General features: G+C 42.1%; 1 protein-coding gene across 1 annotated transcript; it reads left to right on the top strand.

Annotated features, from left to right (window-relative positions):
• The first annotated feature begins 10,528 nt into the window (after positions 1-10,528).
• On the top strand, positions 10,529-12,727 carry LOC138870646 (uncharacterized). The gene is made up of 3 exons (XM_070148471.1): positions 10,529-10,741; positions 11,804-11,899; positions 12,377-12,727. The coding sequence occupies exons 1-3, from the start codon at positions 10,529-10,531 to the stop codon at positions 12,725-12,727; spliced, it is 660 nt and encodes a 219-aa protein (XP_070004572.1).
• Positions 12,728-19,017: the final 6,290 nt, after the last annotated feature.

Below are 19,017 nucleotides of genomic sequence, written 5' to 3'. Positions count from 1 at the left end.
ACCTTTTTTAACCCAAACGATCACCCTAACCTTCTCATTTCTCACCTACCAGTCGCCTCTGAACCCTCCACTCTCCCAAACACTCTCGAACCTTCTCAAACCCTAGCCGCCTCATACCATCTCCGCCCTGAAAGCCTCTGGAATCTATGGATTCCAAGGCTATGAGAGTCCTACACCGGCCTCCTATGACTCCCACGTGCCTGATTTCTGAAGATTCAAGGCCTGACCTTGAAGGATTGTACCTAGACCCCTGTCGATTCGAGGTTCCACGGCCATCTCCGGCGTACCATGGTTGTTCGAGCCTGATTTTGGCCTCTCCGACTTAGATCAGTGACTCTTCAAAGCCTTTCTCACTACTGGGGTTCCTCTGAAACCCTAACCCTTCGAGGTTTTCGCCTATTCTTTTAGATCTGTTGTGTATCTATGCTTTTCCTAATTTTTCAAACGATTTCTCTGTCTTTTCTTTCAAAATTACTTTCAAAACCATTTCTTTTCCGATCTGGGGTTTTCTGGAAAAAAAATTATGTGTTTCTCTGACTTTCTTTCTTTTTCCTTTTGTGTGCTCTGCCTCTACTATGTTCTTATTTTTTTTCCTTCTACCACGTTCTTGTATGCTTCTTCTAATGTGTTTTCTGCTCTTGTATACTTCTTCTACTATGTTTTCTATATCCTGTTCTTGTATGCATCTCCTACTGTGTTTTCCTATACTATGTTCTCGTATGCTTTTCTGTTGTGTTCTGGTACTTTCTTCTACCATGTTCTGATATGTTTCTCCTACTATATTTTTTTTACTGTGTTCTTAAGTGTTTTACTATTTTCCTTCTACTAAGTTCTGTTTAAGTTTCTTCTAAAAACTTCTCAGCATGTTTCTGCTACTGATCTTATCAGTCTTTTCCATTACGTTTCGTGTTAGCTTCTTCTACTCTATTTTCTTTGAATTCATCCGTTATGCTCTGCATGTTACTTTTCTATCATGTTTCTCACGAGTTTCAGTTGCTGACAGGAACATGGTAGAGGTTTTAGTTCTTTCTGAGACCTCTGAACCTATTTTGAATCTCTGAAATGAGTTTCAAAACATTTGTTCTTCATATGATTCCAGCTCTTGCTAAACTCTTCTGCACTGGATCTTCTACTGATTTTACAATGACACCACAGTCTCTTTCATGCTTAACACATTCGTATGCTCCTTATATATGATGAATTTCCCTCTAAAATGGTTTTCAAATTTGCAATTATTTGAAACTTCCTTTTGAATATGGCTTGATTGATTTCTTTCCATTGTTTGCTTATTTTCACTGTGACTCAGCCTAAGTTAAAACCCTTCTTCATCTTTTCTGACTCGGTTCATTCATGCAAAATCTCAGACCCTTTTGATTTACTGCTTGTTAATTGATTTGCTTACTTATTTGCACAAACCGTGTATTTCAAAACCTTGTCCTTAAATAACCTTTTATGTACTTGCCCCTAGTTGCATGCTTTGCACAAAATGTTTGTTCAATTTCTTTCCATAAATGGTTTTTACCCGTTTTGAATCTGAATCCCTTAATTAAAGGGAGTCTTGTGCAATTGATTGACAATCAGTTCCTCAACTATTTTCTTACCTTATTTCTGCGTGATTTTACACTATAAAAGGTACAACCCTTTTTCACAAAGGCATCAGAATCCTTCTAAACTCATACTCTCTCACAATAACTTTCTCTTCTTGTCTGCATTGTGGCCTGTTTACAAGACCACTACTTTTCTTTGTTTGTTTCCTTTGAAACTGGTATGTCCTGATTTAAGCTTCAGCACCACAACAATGTGTTTATTTACACTCTTTGTATCCATGTCTACTTTACTGCTTTCTGTAGAGTTCAACATTTAAATTAGTATGCTTATGTCCTACTACCTGTTTCTGCTATGAATCATCGCTCCTTATTTCCCTTTATGTGCTTTGAGTTACAGTTTAATATATGGCAATATGCAAGTTATTGTTTATGGATTGAACTTGATCCCTTAGAGGATCCTAACCTCTAAACAATGTGTTCTAACAGTCTTATGGGTATGCCCACTAGCCTGTCCTTGCCTTCTTACCACCTCCCTATTCCCTATACCCCTATGTGTATTAATGTAAATTGTTTCCCTTCCCCTTTCCCCTTTCAAAATTCTGCACTTGCACCCTCTCTTAGTCTCTAAGTTCTTCCCCCTCTTGTGAGCCTTGCCTTGGGACCTTGAGTTCCCTCTAAACTTGGACACTTGAGGGTTGGCCATTCCATACAGCACTATGTCTTCATCTATAATGTATTTGGGTGTGAGCACTACCTGGAGTCCATATGAGGCTCTTGGGGAACTCTGACACATCCAAATGGGAGAAAGGATTTGAAATAAGATCTCTTGGAGTTGGTTTACTTCATACTTCAGACATGACGTCTGAATCGGGCTCTCCATGGTTGTACTTTTTTGATTGTATTTTTTCTTTACTTTACTCTTTCTGGGCTGTAATAACTTTGTAATAAAAATCTCGGGGATGGCTAGTGAAAAGGGAGAGGTAACTATGTATGCAAAAAGGGGTAGATAACCTGCCTATAGGAGTTTATGAATTCCTGCATTCTCATATAAACACCATGTCTATAGGAATCTTGCATTCCCGTATAGATACCATGCCTATAGGTTATTTCTGAATTTCTGCACATCATATAGATATCCTGCCTATAGGAATTTCTGAATTTCTGCATATCATATAGATATCTTGCCTTTAGGTTCTTTCTGAATCTTGCATATGCATTCATCATTAGGCAAACATGTTTATAGGTCTTAAATAATCAACCGCAATTAGATATCATGTTCATAGGCTTTAAACGAAATTCAGCATCTAGATGCCATGCCTATAGGATTTCTGCCTTTTTTTACTATGTTTATAAAGGTGTTCAAAATCGACAACACATAGAAAGTATGTCTATAGGAGCTTTAATCGAATCTGAACCGCTTCACTTGCTTATAAGTCTAAAACCAGTAACAGTGACGCATGCTCTTTTTCTAAAACTCGTCTTTCTTTAATAACAGACAATTTTTCTTAAATCAGTATGTATTCATGTTTGCTTCATTGTTTCCGGAATTAGTAGATATCATGCCTATAGGGTCTTCGTCTAACACTTAGGCAAGCCATAGGATGAATGTTTATAAACTGAATCAAATTTTATATGCTACAACTAGCAGGCAGGCCTGATTCGGGCTTCTTATCTGAACTATGTAATAAATCAGTCTGCCTCGATCCTTTAAGTTTAATCAGACCCTAAACAGTATGTGTAAGTCACGCTAACTACTTGCTTTTCTCTGCTTAAAAGAGGTCTGTTTGAGCCTTTTCATTTATTTATATGCTTCCCCATACGTTCCATATATGTTTTGTTTATCGCATTAGTATTTTTACCTTTTGAAACCACAAGTAAGCCCAATATCCCTCTCCTTAGGATTAGTAGTCCCAAATGCCTTCGGGACTGATAGGATTGGGGCGGGTAATAGCATGCAATAAGTAAACGAGACCATTCTGCGCTTTGATACCTCAACGGGGTGGGAAAGGGTAGATATGGATATGATGACCATGCAATAACATCTCGTGTAACCCCTCATTGAGGAGTTATTACCGAATGTTGTGTGGGATGATCCATATTATTTACAAACCTAGGACCCCTTTTCCTTTATTTATTTGTTTCGTTGTTTATTCTCAAATTTCAAAACTATTTTCTTTTAAAAAAAAGAAATCAGCTTTTCTTTTAGTTCTTTTAACTTCAGCTATTTTGTAACTATTACGTGAAAATCCGCTCTTGTTTGTAGTACTTATTTGCCTACGTGTTATTTGTACCTAAAGTCACAATAATTGTCTTGCCGGGAACCACACTAGTGGATCCTGAGGGGTGCCTAACACCTTCCCATTGGGATAATTTCAAGCCCTTACCCAATCTCTGGTTGTTCAAATCAAACCTTTCTTAGTGTCCTAATGCACTTAAATCATTAGGTGGCGACTCTTCAATTCAAACCCAATTCCCAAAAGGGAACGAGTTGTCCTCCCAAATGTCATAAAGCCAATTTGGCGAGAAAAAGGGGGCGCAACAGCATGGCGACTCTGCTGGGGATTTTTAGGCTTTTACCGTTTCAGACTATTATTGTGATTTATGCGCAATTATTTGTTTATTTCTTTTAAGCATTCAATTTTCTTTTCGATTGCAAAGCTGACTTGCCTTTTTATTTATTTTCCTTTACTGCTTTCCTTTACTACCGCTTTAAATTATGAAAAACTATTGTATTTACTGCTTTCCTATCGTGCAAATACGTGACAACCTACTTTAATTGTTGCATAATCATGCTCAACATTATATTCCACTCGTGCCAAATAAAATACCATAGCAACACTTATAATGAGCGGTTTCGCTCTTCCGATATTATCACCCCTAAATTCGGAAAAGGCGTATTTGCGGTAAAACGAGTCGATCAAAGGTGTAGTCGACGGTTCTGTGCATTTCCCCCTTGAGTTGTCCGCTCAAGGGTACTAGTCTAAAACCCCATAGAAACCTTACTCTGTTTAAATTGTGCACGCATCATGGTCAAACCTAGTCGAGTCAGTTATGTTGTCCGCATAATGACTCTTTAAGATAGCCTTGTCCAAAGTCCACTGGGTTTTCCTAAAACCCAAACGGACACTACCACGTTCTATGCATTTATTTGGAGAACTAAATGTTTTTATGCCAATTATTGATATTTAATAGCCGAGTCTGGTGGGGGGGTAAGGGCCTAACCCTTTTGTCTTGCAGAAACATGAGGCACGAAGTCCCCAGATTCGGCATGGTCACTAACATCCACCCAAGGTTGCTAAGCTGGTGGGAGGATCTTCATTCCAGTGATTAGACTCTTGTCCGGAAATACCTAGGAAATCTACCTTCCCTCCTAGAGGTCCAACCCAATAACAAAATCATAGAAGCTGCTACTCTGTTATGGGATTGTGATAGGTGTGTGTTTCGCTTCGGAGAGATTGAGATGACACCCCTGCTAGAGGAAATAGGAGGATTGGCTGGTATACCACGGGAGACTCCGAGTTTGTTAATGCCGAAAAATCTCAAGGGTAGAGGTTTTCTCAAAATGATGGGCCTAAAGAAGAATCCAGAACTGACATGTCTGAAGGAATCTTATATCCCCTTCGGCTACTTGTATGATAGTGTTTCCAATGAAGAAAGCAAGGATCCATACCAGGCTGGCTATGGTAACTAAAACTTTGATGGAGGGCATTAGTGGGCAATCTTTCAGCATTGTGCCCATGATTATTGTAGAGATATACCGAGCCTTGGAGAAATGTCAGCGAGGAGCCAGACATTTCGAGGGCTGCAATTTGCTACTCCAGCTCTGGCTCATAGAACATCTCCAAAGTGGTGAATACCAGTAAGAGATTCAGCGTACAAACTGGGACGATCATATAGCTTCCATCAACCAAGGCGAATGAACTACATGCCTAACATGTTTGCTCAACCAGAAGATGCCACGGAATGGGTGGAGCTGTTTAAAATCTAACTGAGGATCAAATACAATGGATGTTCGAGTGGTTCCCTACTGAAGAGTTCATCGCCCGATCCAGGGACGCACCATTTCTGATACTGATCGATTTGAGAGGAACCTACTCTTATGTCCCTCTCCAAGTTATGAGACAGGCTGGCAGGAAGCAGGTTATACCAAGGGTCGATAAGATGAGTCACTTCCAGGCCGACTTCCAGGACGATGATAGCCCTTACAAGTGCCAAGCTCAGCATATGTGGTACTGTAAACTCGTTCTAGGAAGAGATAGCATCGAGCCGGACAGATACCATGCTGGCTGTATCTCATACTATTCAGGCTGGCTGGAGGATAATCACAATAGTCCGGGCCAACCCGGGTTTGTTCGAGGTCACAGAATAATCGTTGAAAGGGTCGAAGCACAGGTCAGATACAACCAACTGCGCAAGAGGATTCGAGAATGTGAAAGCGAGCATCGTGAGATTCAAGAAGCCCACCAAAAACTGATTGAAGAGTGGAAAGACATGGTTGTCAGTGCCAAAAAGCGACTGGGATACTTGGAACGAGGTTTAGTGGAGCTGGAAAGGAAGTTTCTCAAGAGGATCAAGGATTACCAGAATGCTGAAGGAAACGAGGGCGGACATCTAGCCAGAGCCTACCTATTGCTGGGACTTTGCGAGCTGGTGAAGCTGTTCGATGGAGCCAAAGATGCTGAATCTGGAAGGCCCTTCTGGGACCAAATAGATAGTAATTTTTTCTTTTTTCTTTAAGAAATGTAATAAGGCCAATGGCCACTATTGACATTTTATTTCCTGTTATTTAGCGTCGTTTTGGGATTCGTCTACTTTTATCAATAAAATGAGGCATTTAGCATTCTAAGTTCTCCAAATCAACTTGTCGCTAGGCCTACCTCGGGCACAAGAGGTTCCCCAAATTAGGACACGATTTACATTCTTGCACTATGTGTTTAAATATCGCAACATCTTTTCCTTATAATCCTCACTAACTTGTTACCTTTTGTTTTATTTTTCATTTTTATTCCCCTCCCCTAGTTAGTTCATGCACTTTGGCATCGTCATCATATTCCACAAGATCAAAGGGCCCTCTACTCACTCATCCTCCTAGTCCTATCAAAAGCAGGAACAAAGGTAAGATGGAAGATTTGAACAACACCAGAAAGGAAAACTCAACTGAACGGGTAGAGGTCACTCATGGTGCTCAGGTCTCCAAAGAAAGTGCGTCCCAACTCGAGCAGAAACTGTTGAAATTTCAAGAGGAACTTGATCAGGTTCAGAATCAAGCAAACTTGTCATTTTGCCTCACCACTCCAGATATCAATTTTCCAAACACTCAGAACCCCACGCCTCCACAAAACATCCCAGAACCACAAAACCACCCCGCTCCTCACCACCACTGCAATACTTGCCACACATCCAACAATACTCCACTGCTCATCCCTGAACCTTTGAATTTCAAAAATGACCATTTCCGCTCCCACCATAACACCCACATCTATGTGGAGACCATGCCACACTCCATCCAACCCATTTCAAGCACACCCGAGTCTGATGATAAAGACTCACTCATTAGGAGTCTAGCTGAATAGCTTGAAGTTGACTAGCCGAATTCAGGACGTCGAAGGAAGTAAGGGTATTGAAGGGTTGAACTATGAAGATCTTTGCATACAACCCGATGTCGAACTACCCGATGGGTACAAACCTCCTAAGTTCGAGATGTTTGATGGTACAGGGGATCTGAGAGTCCATTTGAGAATATACTGCGACAAACTGGAGTGGGGAGAGACGAGAGGATCCGCATGAAAATTTTCATGAGGAGTCTAAAAGGAGATTCTCTATCTTGGTACATTATCCAAGACCCGAAAAAATGGTCGAACTGGGTGAGTATGACATCTGACTTTATGGACAGGTTCAGGTTCAACATAGAAAATGCACCAGATGTGTTCTACATCCAAAATTTAAAGAAGAAGCCCACAGAAACATTCCGTGAGTACGCTACTCATTGGAGATCATAAGCCGCTAAGGTCAGACTAGCTTTAGAATAAGAACAAATGAGCAAGTTGTTCGCCCGGGGTCAAGACCCGCAGTACTATGACAGGCTGATATTAATTGAGAGCCAAAAACTTTCCGACATCATCAAGCTAGGAGAAAGGATCGAGGAAGGCATCAAAAGTGGTATGGTTAGAAACTTTAAAGCTTTGCAAGCTACCAATAAGGCTTTACAGTCTGGTGGTACGTCCAAGAAAAGGGATGTAGGTGCCGTAATGGTTTCACAAAGAGCCAAATCTCCTATCAAATACCAAGCCTATCCGATACATCCACTCACATATCAGCCCACCCCGAATTACCAAGCACCCTCACCCTCTTACCAAACTCTACCACCTACTTACCAATCACCCCCACCTCCTACATATCAACCTACTTCACCCAGATATTCCCAACCCGCACATGTCTACCAAGCCTACAATGCTCAGCTATCCCACTATCAATCACCTCCCACACGTCAAAATATTCCTAGACCTTGACCAAATTTCGACCGCAGACCCCCCAAACAGTAGACCGCCATTACTGAGCCAATTAACCAGTTGTACAAAAGGCTCAAAGCTACTGGTTATGTCACCCCTATCCCTGTTATAACCCCTGAAAACCCTTCTCAATGGGTTAATCCAAATAAATCCTGTGCATACCATTCCGGCATGAAAGGGTATACCATTGATGAATGCCGCTCTCTGAATGATAAGATCCAGACTTTGATTGATAACATGATCATTGTGGCAAAGGAGCCTACTCCGAATGTCCGCAACAACCCTCTACCTGACCATAAGGGTGGATGTGTTCACATGACTGAAATAGAGGATGATTGGGATCCCAAAGGATCGATCGGTTTAATCATAGAAAGTGACGAACCAATAAAGCCAATAGTCACCCTTAATCCGATTGTAGTCCAGACTCAGCCTTCTGGGGATGCCGAAATAAACATGTCTGTACCACTTGAGTTTGAAGCACCACCCCCTGCAAAGACGTTAACACCAATTGAGGTCGAGTTTGGGTCTCCAGAAAATGCACTCGCGCCATTTGAAGTTGCGGTTTTACCCTCCAAAATACATGCTCCGTGAAGGTGGCCATTCTAGTAGCAATGTCAGCCGTAACACCGTTCCATACAAATGCCATACCTTGGTATTACATAACCGAGGCGAGAAGGAAAGGGAAAGCCAAGTTCAGGGAAACAGTTGCGGCACAGGGTATGACAAGAACCGGTAGGGTTTATACTCCGGAGCATTTAGCCGAGTCGAGTAAGTAGGCCTCTGGTCGGCCTACCATCACTGAAACCGGGCCCAATGATCTCTGGAGAAAGATACAAGCCAAGGAATACTCAGTCATTGATTAGCTGAACAAAACACCGACACATATTTCTATCCTAGCTTTGCTGCAAAGTTCCGATGCACATAAGAATGCCTTGTTGAAGGTGCTGAGTAAGGCATATGTACCAAGCAACATCACCGGAGGAGAAATGGCAAACATGGTAGGGAAGGTATTGGAAAGTCACAAGATTACTCTTCATGAAGATGATCTGCCACCAGAAGGGTTGAGTCATAACAAAGCGTTGCACATCACCGTGCAATGTGAAGATTATTTTATCACTAGGATCCTGATTGATGGAGGCTCCAGCCTCAATATTTGTCCGTCGGTAACACTCAGAACATTGGGAAAGGGGCTGCATGAGATCAAGGACAGGTCCATCAACGTCAAAGCTTTCGATAGTTCCCAAAGGTCCACTATTGGGGAAATTATTTTGTGCTTGCAAATGGGGCCTACTTGGTTTGATGTCGATTTCCAAGTAATAGATGTGCCGGTATCTTACAACTTGTTATTGGGACGGTCGTGGATTCATGCCGCTAAGGCTGTAGCGTCAACACTACATTAGGCAGTGAAGTTTGAGTGGAATCACCAAGAGGTGATCATTCACGGCGTCGGTAGCAATCCCATATACAGTCGCCAAACCATCCCAGCGATCGGAGGAAGAAGAAAGATTGGCGGGGAAACCTATCACCACATCGAGCGAGTCAACGTCGTTGACAAAGACAAATGGTGGGACAACAAAATTGAAAGCATATTGAACTGGAGTGGATATGAACCTGGAAAGGGACTTGGCAAGAACCTCCATGGAATCGCCAAGCCTATCAAACTGAAGAAACATGGCACCACTTTCGGTCTGGGATACGAGTATACTTGGGAGGAATTCAACAACTGGTCGCCACCATGGCGCGGTCCATACTACCCACTGAAGCAGCCAATACCACATTTGTAGCAGACTTTCCAGCCGGCCGATGTTATCTATGGGTCAGAAGAAGAGGAAGCACTCGCAGCAGTGAGGAATTTGTTCCTAGAATATGATGACATGGATTGTTATGTCATCTTCGAGGAGGAGGGGGAGGAAGGCCCTTCCATACAGGTCATAAGCCGAGGAGCATGCCTCAACAATTGGACCATCAGAACCACCAGAGCACAGAAAGCCTCGGGGTAGTAAGGATGAACAAAGCATCATGCACTATCTTTTATTTTTACTAGTTGATTTTCCTTTTTCATTTTGAATTTTCGCAATAAGATCTTCCAATGTTCAAAACAGTTATGAAATTTATCAAAGCATTATGGTTTCCTTACAAGTCTTACTCTTATTATTTTCTCTCATTACTTTATTTATACAGCATTACTTTTACCTATCTTGATGAACCAATGGTTGTGACATGCAACGAGACAATGCAAAAACGGACATAGATTTAGAGGAAGATGATATACCATAAGAGATTGTTAAAGAAGTCGAGAACTTTGAGAATAAGCCGAATTCCAACCTTGGCGAGACTGAGATTGTTAACCTGGGAGATGCAGAAAATGTCAAAGAAACACAAATCAGCGTTCACTTATCACCGTCAGAAAAGGAAGAGTACACAGAATTTCTAAGAGAATGCGAGGACATATTCGCTTGGTCATATGATGACATGACTGGTTTGAGCACATTTATTGTGGCCCACAAACTGCCAACTGATCCGATATGTCCACCGGTGAAGCAGAAGCTCAGAAAGTTCAAGCCTGATATAAGCCTGAAGATCAAAGAAGAAGCCACTAAGCAGGTCAAAGCTAAGGTTCTCAGGGTAGTAAAATATCCGACATGGTTAGCCAATATTGTGTCGGTGCTGAAAAAGGATGGAAAGGTCAGAGTCTGTGTCTACTACCAGGATCTCAATTGGGCCAGTCCAAAGGATGACTTCCCCTTGCCGAACATGCACATCCTGATTGACAATTGCACCGAGCAATAGTTGCAATCATCTGTAGATTGTTTCGCCGGATATCATCAGATCTGGATGGACGAAGAAGATGCTAAGAAAACGGCTTTCATTACGCCGTGGGGGATGTACAACTACAAGATGATGCCATTCAGGTTAAAAAATGCAGGGGCCACCTACATGAGGGCCATGACTACTATTTTCCATGATATAATACACAAGGAGATTAAGGTATATGCAGATGATGTCATCATAAAGTCCAAGAAAACCACTAATCACATGGAATATTTAAGGAAGTTCTTCAACAGACTGAGAAGGTACAACCTGAAACTGAATCCCATGAAATGTGCATTTGGGGTTCTTACCGGAAAACTACTTAGGTTTATTGTGAGTCGATGAGGGATAAAACTGGATCCATCAAAGGTCAAAGCTATACAAAAAATGCCACCGCCAAAGAACAAGAAGGACGTAATGAGCTTCTTGGGGAGACTCAACTACATCAGCCGGTTCATAACACAATCTATTGTCATATGTGAGCCAATCTTTAAGATGTTGAAAAGGGACGCCGCTACCAAATGGACTGATGACTGCCAAAAGGCCTTCGGTAGAATCAAGAAGTACATGTCAACACCACTAGTTTTGGTCCCGCCCGAGCCGGGTAAACCTCTATTACTCTACCTCGCAGTATTAGATGGAGCGTTCGGTTGCGTTCTGGGTCAGCATGATGAAGCAGGGAGGAAGGAGCAGGCCATCTATTACCTCAGTAAGAAATTCACCCCGTACGAGGCTCGGTATTCTCTATTAGAGCGCACCTGTTGTGCTTTTAGTTGGGTAGCTCAGAAGTTGAGGCACTACTTCTGTGCCTATACTAAATATCTCATATCAAGGATGGATCCCTTGAAGTACATCTTTCAGAAGCCCATGCCCACTGACAAGCTGGCCAAGTGGCAAATCCTGTTGAGTGAATTTGACATTGTCTACGTGACTCAGAAAGCAATCAAAAGACAGGCACTAGTGGATCACCTTGCTGAAAATCCCGTGGATGGAGAATACGAACCCCGGAAAACATATTTTCCTGATAAAGAGGTATCATTCATAGGATAAGATATTGCAGAATCCTATGACGGTTGGAGAATGTTTTTCAATGGAGCAGCAAATTTCAAAGGAGTTGGCATAGGAGCGGTCCTAGTATCAGAAACCGGTCAGCATTATCTAGTGTCTCCCAAACTCAGGTCCCCCTGCACCAACAATATGGCTGAGTATGAAGCCTGCATCTTAGGGCTCAAGATGGCCATTGACATGAACATTCAATAGTTGCTAGTAATTGGAGATTCAGACTTGCTTATACATCAGGTCCGAGAAGAATGGGCAACTAAGAATTCCAAAGTACTCCCTTATCTACATCACGTACATGAGTTGAGATAGAGGTTCACAAAGACAGAGTTCTAGCATGTTCCTAAAGTCCAGAATGAGTTTGCCGATACATTGGATACCCTATCATCCATGATACAACATCCAGATAAGAACTTTATTGATCCCATTCCGGTAAAGATCCATGATTAGCCAGCTTATTGTTCTCATGTTGAGGAAGAAGCAGACGGAAAGCCTTGGTTTTATGATATCAAGGAATATTTGACGAAAGGAGAATACCCAGAACTTGCAAATCCTACTCAGAAACGCATACTTCGGAGGTTTTCCAACAATTTCTTTCACAGCGGAGGAATCCTGTATAGGAGGACTCCTGATTTAGGATTAGTAAGATGCGTCGACGCAAAAGAAGCATCTAAACTGCTAGAAGAAATCCACGTTGGGACCTGCGATCCACATATGAATGGCTTTGTTTTAGCAAAGAAGATACTTCGGACTGGTTACTTCTGGATGACTATGGAGACGGACTGCATCCAATACGTTTGAAAGTGTCACCGCTGTCAGATACATGCAGACAGGACAAAAGTGCCTCCAAATGAGCTTAATGCGACAAGCTCGCAGTGGCCGTTCGCCGCATGGAGAATGGATGTTATTGGACCAATCGAACCTGCCGCATCAAGCAGGCATAGGTTTATCCTAGTAGCAATTGATTATTTCACCAAATGGGTTGAAGTAGCATCTTACAGGGTAGTGACTAAGAAAGTCGCGGTGGATTTCGTCCGCGACCGTATCATGTGTCAGTTCGGAATTCCAGAGTCAATCATTACTGATAATGGCTCCAACCTCAACAGTGATTTGATGAAATCCATGTGTGAAACCTTCAAGATCAAACACAAGAATTCTATACCCTACATACCTTAGAGGAACAGAGCCGTAGAGGCCACTAACAAAAATATCAAGAAGATACTAAGGAAAATGATAGAGAAGCATAAGCAGTGGCACGAGAAGCTATCATTTGCTTTATTGGGATACCGCACCACAGTCTGCACATCAACTGGGGCAACCCCCTGCATGTTGGTTTATGGTACGGAAGCAGTCATTCCTGCCGAAGTAGAAATTCCCTCCCTGAGGATCATACAGGAAGCTGAGCTCGACGATGCAGAATGGGTGAAGAGTCATTGCGAACAACTAGCTCCTATAGACGGAAAGAGAATGAATGCAGTTTGCCATGGTCAGCTTTATCAAAACAGAATGTCCAGAGCCTTCAACAAAAGAGTCAAGCCAAGACAATTCACGCCAGGGCAGTTGGTATTAAAGAAGATTTTTTCGCATCAAGATGAAGCCAAAGGGAAATTCTCTCCCAACTGGCAGGGTCCGTACATGATTTACTGGGTTCTAACAGGAGGAGCCCTCATATTTGTAGAAATGGACAGGGAAGTTTGGCCAAAGCCGATCAATTCAAACGCAGTCAAGCGATACTATGTGTAACCTTTATCCTTTCTTTTATGATGTAATTTGAACTACGCCTGACCTGATTCCCATTTAAGAGGGGATACGTAGGTAGCTTTATGGGTTCGGTCACAATTCAATAAAGTTTTCATTTCCCCCGCTATTGGAAACCTGGGGCAGAATTTTGAGGAGGACCCTCAAAATTTCGAAATTGATTCTAGCCATTTATCATTAACAGCCGTCAAGAGTAGCAGCCCAGTGAACTGGGGCAGAATTTTGAGAAGGACCCTCAAAATTCTGGAGCAAGAGAAGTTGTAATGTCTTAACCACGTCGCAGTCATCGGTTCATCTAAAGAAAACTATTCTTAATTATGTATTTATGTTACATTTTCTTTACTAAAATCATGCATGTTTATTTCTGAAATCTCTTTGTTTAGCAATGCTACCCCAATAATACGGGCAGTATCACCAGATCAAAATCGAGCAGGTCATGCAAAGCCAGCAGGGGACGCGAACTAACCTTTCTCCTTTACAAAACTCACGATTTTTCTTTGGATGCAGGTACTTGAGTTGCAAAATCATCAAATATGACATACACTCACGGGACTCACACTATTCAAAAATACAACTCTCAGAACTTTTTCACTTATTCGCAGTTGCTATCCGCACACAACAGTGTCCCCAGTAGGCACAATGTCCCCGGCAATCACAATACCGCAATCCGCTATCAGCTAAGAAAACTCTATTGGCATTTGCCATTTTTACTTCCTGCATAAGTGATCACTGCCAACTCGACGCTACACTAAGGTAGGAAGAGCGGGTCGCAATAGATTTTACCCGATATGAGGGCCGGGATTGATTTTCTCAGGGAGCTAGTAGTGGAGTTGGATTGTCCGTCTAGCCTAGAGATGTGTTTATACTCCTAATGTCACTTCAAACATTTTTGGGTTTTCGAATTATAACTATTTTTGTAAAACTATTAATTAATACTAAATTATGCTATGAGAATAATGCTAAGTTGTATCTAATGGGAAGAAGGGCACTAGGGTCTTGACACTACCTAGGTGGCTAATTGACAAGTAGATGTTACTAAAGTTTGATTGACATAATTGGGGCTTATGCTATAACCGTTGCATAATTTTACCCACTCTCACACCTCTTAGTAGAGAGAGTGATTTAGCCAAATTGACTCTCTCGAGACCAAATGGGTAGGCAAATTAGACCAAGCAACTAGGGTTCAAGTAGGGTAATTACTCTCTCGAGGTTTAACCCGTTAATTGAGACTATCATTTCTCATAAGTCCATCCCAATTCCTTGTTGGGTCAATTTTGGGGTCATAGACTCTCTTTCTCAAGAAGAGTTAAACCCACAAAGTTTGAATCAGTGTTTGCAACCACCAATTCTAGATTAAAACATAAAATCAACCCAAATAGCAAACACCAATAGTCAATCTAACACTAGATGACAACATCCATCAATTACCCACACTAGGGTTGAGCCACAACCCTAGCTAATGGGTTTAGCTACTCATGCTAGGCAAAGAAATTGAAGAAATAGATGAAGAACTAAACATATTAATCAATTGCTAAAATTAAACTACAAGAATCTATCGTAAATGTAAAACAAAAGTGCCAAAAATGTCTACAAATATCGTTCTCAGGAGCGCAACTCACATCTGAATACAAAAATGACCAAAAAATGGTAAAATATTCTATTTATACTAGGCTGGAAAAACTAAACAAAAATACCCCTGCGGGGTCAGTGCTGGCCACACTAAATGGACCGTGGCCGCACTGGGCTCTTTGACTTTGACTTTTGCTTCTCTGAACTTGGACTCTACGGGCCGCATAGAATGGATCGCGGCTGCAGAGGGAGCTGGCGCGGTCCGCGCAATCACGACCGCGAACCACATGGCATTGGCTTTGAAACTTTCATCTCTCTGAATCTCATGATCGCGGACTGCACAAAAGAGTAGTGCGGCCGTGGAGCCTTCACCACGGACCGCGAGATGTGTACCACAGCCGCGTTGCTTCTAGCCTGGTTTACCAACTCTCTGGACCACCTAGTGCAGCCGCATTCAACTTTGCGCGGTCCGCACTAGGCCTTCTTTCCTTAGATTTCTTGGTCTTTGATACTTGAGCAGGTTTCACTCCTTTTTGAGCCGATCTTTGACATTTCGTCACTTTGTCAATCAAGCCTACAATTAAGCACAACTTGTAAGCCTTTTAGGGCTATTTTGTAACAATATATGATCAAAGCATAGGCAAGTAGGGGCATAAAACATGTTAAAATCCTAACTTATTAACTCCCCCAAACTTAAATCTTTGCTTGTCCTCAAGCAAACAAAATAAGACCCACCCCTTAAAGAAAAATCCAAGTAATTCCAATTGTCCTAAAGTAACCTTAACAGGCATCAATTGGGACTAACAATTGCCCTCAATATGAATGGATCATTACCAAAATTTAAACTTTGAAAAACTATGGATCAAGTATGACAAAAGAGAATAAAGAATTGACTCATTACATCAAAGAACTCTCTCAATTACTTTGGTCGATGTGGAACCCAAACTCACACATCCTCAACTCTCTCTAAGCAAACCTCACCTTTTAGAGTATAAGCACACAAACCAAGGTTAATGGGAATTCACTTGTCTCTCTCAAGGAAAGGTCACAAGTCCGGCTCTAAGTACCATATGCTTGACCCTCATGTAAGTATCCACTAATGCGAGCGTCATCCAACTCAAGATCTTATAGGGCTTCTGTGGAGTCAATGTGAAGGCTTTTGGTTCAGGGTAGGACAAGTTGTTGTTCTATATGGGTTCTATCTTCCCTTAAGCACTTCTTTTGATTCTTTTTGGCATAATTCTCTTTGACTCTTTGAGTATTTCACTTCTTTTCAAGGGGTTAGAGAGACACATTATCACTCTTTCTTATGCAATTCAAACCATTTCTTCTTTTTCTACTTTTTTCCACACTTTTGTTTTTCTTGAATCCCGTTTTATTCTTTGCACATTGGGCTTTCTTTTTGTCTTTTTCTTTTCTTTCTTTTTCATTGCCTTCCTTTCCTTTTGCTTTTGTAACTTTTACTACTTTGTTTCCTTTCTTGTCTCTCCCCCCCAAACTTAGAATTTTATCATTACTCAAGGGACGATTTGGGTGCCAAGAGAGGGTATAATTTAGAACGGGTATAGGCTTATAGCATTGGTTATTGAAAGAAAAAGGTTTAAGGCTCAAAAGGGTTAGCTAGGGATTATATCATTGGTAGGCTATTTAATTGTTCGACTATTATTTGGATCAAAGAGAGCCTATAATCACTTCTCAAGTCGAATTTCACTCAAAATTTTGCCTCAACAAACATTCTGGGCAAGTTCTAGAACATTGCTCGGAACTTGGACTCACAATTCGATTTCTCACCACACACACTCAAGGATTGCTAAAGACATAGAGTCGGGGACCCACAACACCCTTAGACATGATTGAGCACACAATAGTCCCGAAAGACCACATGATGTTTGTTTGGTCAAAACAAGAGTCTCAAGGTCACTACTTTCACCGTCCTAAACACAACCACTTGTTTTTGACCATGGGATCAAAGGCAAATGTGTTAAGCCCAAGTGAAGCTTTGCTTGAGGTACCCTTAACTATAAACTACTAAAAACAAAAGAAAAATCAAAAATGGACTCAAACCCTAAAGAAGGTTGTCACACCATCCATTATCGGGAAGAGACCGGGAATACTCCACCCTTGGAAAGAACCGTGGCATTAAGAAAACCAAGGGCTTATTGAAAGCACCAAAAACAAAACAAAAAGGCTGCGAGCCTATCTACTAAGCTAAAAATGAAAACATTGTACGAAAATAGAACATAGAATGAATATTTACAATAGGGGATTAGAATATACAATGGGGGATGACTATATACAAAAATGTAACTTTATATACAGACCAAAGAGAAGATAAAAAAGTGCGATAAAAGTAACTAAATGTAAAGTTATATACAGACCAAATAGAAAATCAACAAAAACATAAACTAAGTCAATTCATATATACAATCATCCGGATAAAAAGTAGGGCGCACCCCCACAAATGAAAGCTGGCATTGTCCCCAATGCCAACTAAACCAATAAGCATCAAAAATCAAGATGAAAGAATATAGGAGCTCCCTAAGCCTCGTCTGTATGCATGGGAACATGAGTGGTCCCCGGGTCCTATGTATGTGCGGGAACCTTAGACTAGTTCCCGGTCTCCTGCTGCTCAGCTCCTGGGACTGGGGCCTGGACCTGTACGGGCTGAATATCTGGAGCAACCTGTGGCTGACTAGAGGAGACCTCCTGTGGGTCTGCCAACCGGATGACCGCCTCGTCTGCACTAGGGAGCTTCCTCTTCTTCCTAGGAAGCCTCTGAGTCTTCTCCTGCTATGGCTCTGCTACTGGTGCTGCTGTTGGGGATGGATCCCCGAATAATAAGTCAAGAGGCATCTGGTCTGCCATCAGCTTGTCCACATATGCTCTTTGCTCTTTTACCGACTCCTTCGAAGCCCGTGTTTTGCACTGCTTCTTGTGCTCCCTGGCAAGCTCCTTTAGGGCCTTTCCATGTGAATCTACTGCCTTAGCCAAGGCACCCTCAGTACTGATGATCTTTTTCTGGTTCTCCAGGATCTTCTTCAATGTATCCTCAATGGCCTGTGGAAATTGTGCTGGTTGTGGTGTCGACTGAGCCGCAATGGTAGAAGTAAAGATGTACAACTTGGATGATGCAGCTGACATCCAGTTGTTCAAGCTATGAAGTGTCTGGCTCAGCTGGTGGGCAGTGATTGGATGGGCCCGGGAAGATGGAATCCCCGGGCCAGCTGAAGTGGAGGGACAAACAGTAGTGGAAGGTCCGGGAGGCATGTCAGCGATTGTGGAAGTAGGCTCAGTGGAGGGCTCTACCGCAACCGGCTCTTCAGACTGATCGATTGGAGCAGAAGTAGGTGGCTTGTAATTTTTGTCCTTGGGGTTGTCTGACCCCTTCATACTGTACCATGAAAACGGAGCTACAGGTTTGACCTTGATGTCAAAATGTCTCTTCTCTACCTCTAGGTCCCTGAAATACATAGTGAGGGTGCTGAGAAAAGGGTAGTTCCGGTCATGCTCAACCCCCACTGCAGAAATGACGTGGGACATCACATTGCCCATGTTGATATGGTATCCCGCCATAATAGATGCAACAAGAACAGCCCGAGCAAGCGGAATAATCTAATCATGGGTAGTGGGGTCGAGCCGACTGCACACAAAAGTCAACCACCCCCTAGCCTCAAAGTTAAAGTTCCTCTGAAATATTTTGACCCCTGCTTGCAACCACTCTGGAACCATACTCGGTATTGCCAGGTATAAGGCTAACCACGGAC

The sequence above is a fragment of the Nicotiana sylvestris genome, chromosome 6, assembly GCF_000393655.2.
Source record: "Nicotiana sylvestris chromosome 6, ASM39365v2, whole genome shotgun sequence".
Classification (NCBI taxonomy): Eukaryota; Viridiplantae; Streptophyta; class Magnoliopsida; order Solanales; family Solanaceae; genus Nicotiana; species Nicotiana sylvestris.
This window is presented reverse-complemented; position numbering and strand designations above follow the sequence as displayed.

Excerpts from the sequence above, each read along its gene's own strand:
- LOC138870646 (XM_070148471.1), top strand. The coding sequence starts at position 10,529 with ATGACTGGTTTGAGCACATTTATTGTGGCCCACAAACTGCCAACTGAT. Across the intron at positions 10,742-11,803 it reads TGCTGAAAAAGGATGGAAAG|AAAGCAATCAAAAGACAGGC; the intron begins GTCAGAGTCTGT and ends TACGTGACTCAG. Across the intron at positions 11,900-12,376 it reads CATATTTTCCTGATAAAGAG|CCAGCTTATTGTTCTCATGT; the intron begins GTATCATTCATA and ends ATCCATGATTAG.